A 3171-nucleotide genomic window follows, 5' to 3' on the forward strand; every position below is an offset into this window, starting at 1 on the left:
CTTTATGTCATTGACTAGAAATCCAGCCAGTTAAGTCCTTCCCTGCAGAAGTCAATGACCTAAGTGTGATGTGTCCCTCAGGGATCTGTACTGGGACCAGTAATATTTAATATCTTCATCAATGACATAGACATTGGGATTGAGTGCACCCTCAGCAAGTTTGCAGGTGACACCAAGCTGAGTGGTGCGGTTGATTTGCTAGAGGGAAGGGATGCCATCCAGAGGGACCTTGGCAGGCTTGAAGTGGGCCCATGTGAACCCCCTGAAGTTCAATAAGGCCAAGTGCAAGGTCCTGCAACTAGGTTGGGGCAACACCCAGTATCAATGCAGACTAGGGGGTGAAGGGATTGAGAGCAGCCCTATGCAGAAGGACTTGGGGTTACATGAAAAATTATAAGCCAGCAACTACGCACTCACAGCCCAGAAGGCCAACCATATCCTGGATTGCATCACAAGAAGCATGGCCAGTAGGTTAAGGGAGGTGATTCTGCCCCTCTACTTTGCTCTGGTGAGACCCCACCTGAAGTACTTTGTCCAGTTCTGGAGCTCCCAACACAAGAAAGACATGGACCTACTGGAGCAGGTCTATAAGAGAGCTACAAAAATAGTCAGAGGCCTGGAGCACCTCTCCTGTGAAGAAAGACTGAGAGAGTTGGGGTTGTTCAGCCTGGAGAAGAGAAGGCTCAAACAGACCTTTTTGCAGCCTTTCAATATATGAAGCGGGCTTGTAAGAAAGATGGAGCAGGACATTTTACCAAAGCCTGTAGTGACAGGACAAGGGGCAGCAGTTTTAAACTGAAAGAGGGGAGGTTTAGACTGGACATTAGGAAGACTTTTTTCTTTTTCTTTTTGTGATGAGGGTTATGAGACACTGGAGCAGATTGCTCAGAGGAGCTGTGGATGCCCCATCACTGGAAGTGCTCAGGTCAGGTTGGATGAGGCTTTGGATGAGCAGTCTGGTCTAGTGGAAGGTGTCCCTGCCCATGGCAGGGGGGTTGGACTTGTTGTCCTTTAAAAGTCCCTTTCAACTCAAACCAGTCTACAATTCTATGATAGAGGGGTTGTTAGTACTGTACAGCTCAGGTGGATTAGAAAGGGGAGATCCCACTTCTCCTGCCTTCTTCCTCTTGCATTCCCATTCCTTTTTGCCCACGTCAGTGTTTCCCTAACCACACATTGAGCAATCAAAGCTATTTTGACTTTCATTCAAGAGAAGAACAAGCAAGTTAGAGAAACAAGTTAACATATTGGCTCTCCAAGACTCTGTCTTCCTGTACAGGCAACAGTGGGCTGTAGTCATAATTCCTACAGTAGGCACCTGCAGTGGGTGGCCTGGGTACAGCCTGGTGCCACAGATTGTCCCCAGGCCCGGGTCACAAGCAGGAACTGCACTTGTGTGTTTGAAGTAAGTAGGAGTCTGAAGTCATTGATCAGGTTTCCATTGTGCCAGATACCATATGGATTCAGAAGGGAAAGATTGTTTCTACCTTCAGAGAGACCATAAGTGTTGCAAATCAGACACGGGCAATGTGTGGGGCTGCACTGACTTCTCTGGGAAGCCCTCAGAGTTGGTCTGACATGCTTGCTGACAGAGTATTGCTAGTGCCTTTCATGCAATGGTTTTGTGAAGCTGTTAACATGAAAAGAGTTTGGGCGGTGTGATTACTTTCAGTCCCCTTATACTTATCAGCTAGTGCTGTTTCAAAAGCATGTGTATAAAAAAACCTGAAATTGTCAATTTTTGTTGCATGCTTTTCCATCCCATTTGTGTGACATTTATTCTCAGGGATTACAAATTCCTTGAGCTGGGACCAGTTTTCTCTCATTGTTTGCTGGTTGTAATTGGACACTGAGCTCTGAGACCTCTGACCAAGACTACAATAGCAATCCTAACAGTAACAATATTTTTTTCTATTTCTTCTCTTGTTTATTTTTTGCACACCTCTCAGTTTCTTGATGAAAATCAATTGCATCAGTTTCGCTCCATTTCTAATTTTGTGGTTTAGATATAAAGTTGCTAGGTTTTCTGTAAATACAGAATTCAAGATAATGTTGACCCTCTGTGTACCATTTTTACAAAATATAAAATTGGACCTATAGGATACTTCTTTTTTCTCAGTAATGGCTTTTTTTCTTTTTTTTTAGTAACTTTATAAAAATTCTATTTCATCTGGTTTGTCAGTGTGAGAACTGCAGAGATTTCCATAGTGGTAGGACTTCTATCTTTCATCAGTTTGCCTGCAGCCTTAGGAACCTGACCAAGCAGCCACCAATTGACCAGATCTTCAGCTCTGTACTTGTACCCTATGGAAGGCAGCATTTATAAGTGCCTGCCACATGTGGAGACTCAGTTCAAAGTACACTAGTATTTTTCTGTGATGTTTTTATGTGAAATTCATGAATGAAAGTTGTCAGGTGCAGACCATTTCTCTGGGATAGGCTTTTATAAGTAGTAACTATGGTATTAATGTGATATTTATACACACAAATAACTTCTGAATGATAAACTTGTGAAATGAGGTGGACCCTTTTCTCACAATCCTAGATTTGGTCATGCTTTTGATAAGTGGATAATTTGATATATTTTGTTTATAATCCTCTCTAGTCTCCCTTTTTCCACTCTGGTGGCACATTTCAAAAAGATGGTGTCTTTTTATTTCAGTCTTTACAGAAAAATACTGCACTGCTAACCATGTGGATAAACTTCCCGGTCCTAGGGACTGGGTCCAGATTCTTCAGGATCAAATTAAACTGGCAAGAAGACGATTAAAAAGAGGCTCAGGTATGTATAAAGATATAAGGAACAACATGTGAGTGTAAGATTAAAATCTTTACATCCACAGAAGTGTTTTTCTTGTTGACTGTAGAGTTGTACATGTTCAATCTATGAAACTTATACCTCAAAGATTTTATCAGGTTTCTGATAAAGTACAGTGTTTCCTTACATTCAGTATGGCAGCAAGTTTAGGAGCTATCTTTGCATCCAAGTTAACTTTGAGTCTTTCTCAAATGTTGTCTCTAACCCCTTTCCATTAGCACCCAGTTTTCTTCCCAGTGTTTGCTGAAATCTGAGTCCTAAAGTAGCTGATCTATCCAGGGTTGTAGGTAGAAGTTTTTTAATTCTGTGTTATTTGGTCTGACAAGCCACTCACAGTACTGTTAAGACATAAC

General features: G+C 42.1%; 1 protein-coding gene across 1 annotated transcript in view; it reads left to right on the forward strand.

The window, feature by feature from the left end:
* Positions 1-2782, forward strand: part of BEND7 (BEN domain containing 7) — a gene marked incomplete at both ends in the record, with an annotated part of 32768 nt that extends 29986 nt beyond the window's left edge. The window contains one exon of the mRNA XM_010170872.2: positions 2663-2782. Within this exon, the coding sequence (XP_010169174.2) occupies positions 2663-2782 (120 nt within the window). The remainder of the gene's footprint in view (positions 1-2662) is intronic.
* Positions 2783-3171: the final 389 nt, after the last annotated feature.

Source organism: Antrostomus carolinensis, unplaced genomic scaffold (assembly GCF_000700745.2).
Source record: "Antrostomus carolinensis isolate BGI_N321 unplaced genomic scaffold, ASM70074v2 scaffold20796, whole genome shotgun sequence".
In the NCBI taxonomy this organism is placed as follows: domain Eukaryota; kingdom Metazoa; phylum Chordata; class Aves; order Caprimulgiformes; family Caprimulgidae; genus Antrostomus; species Antrostomus carolinensis.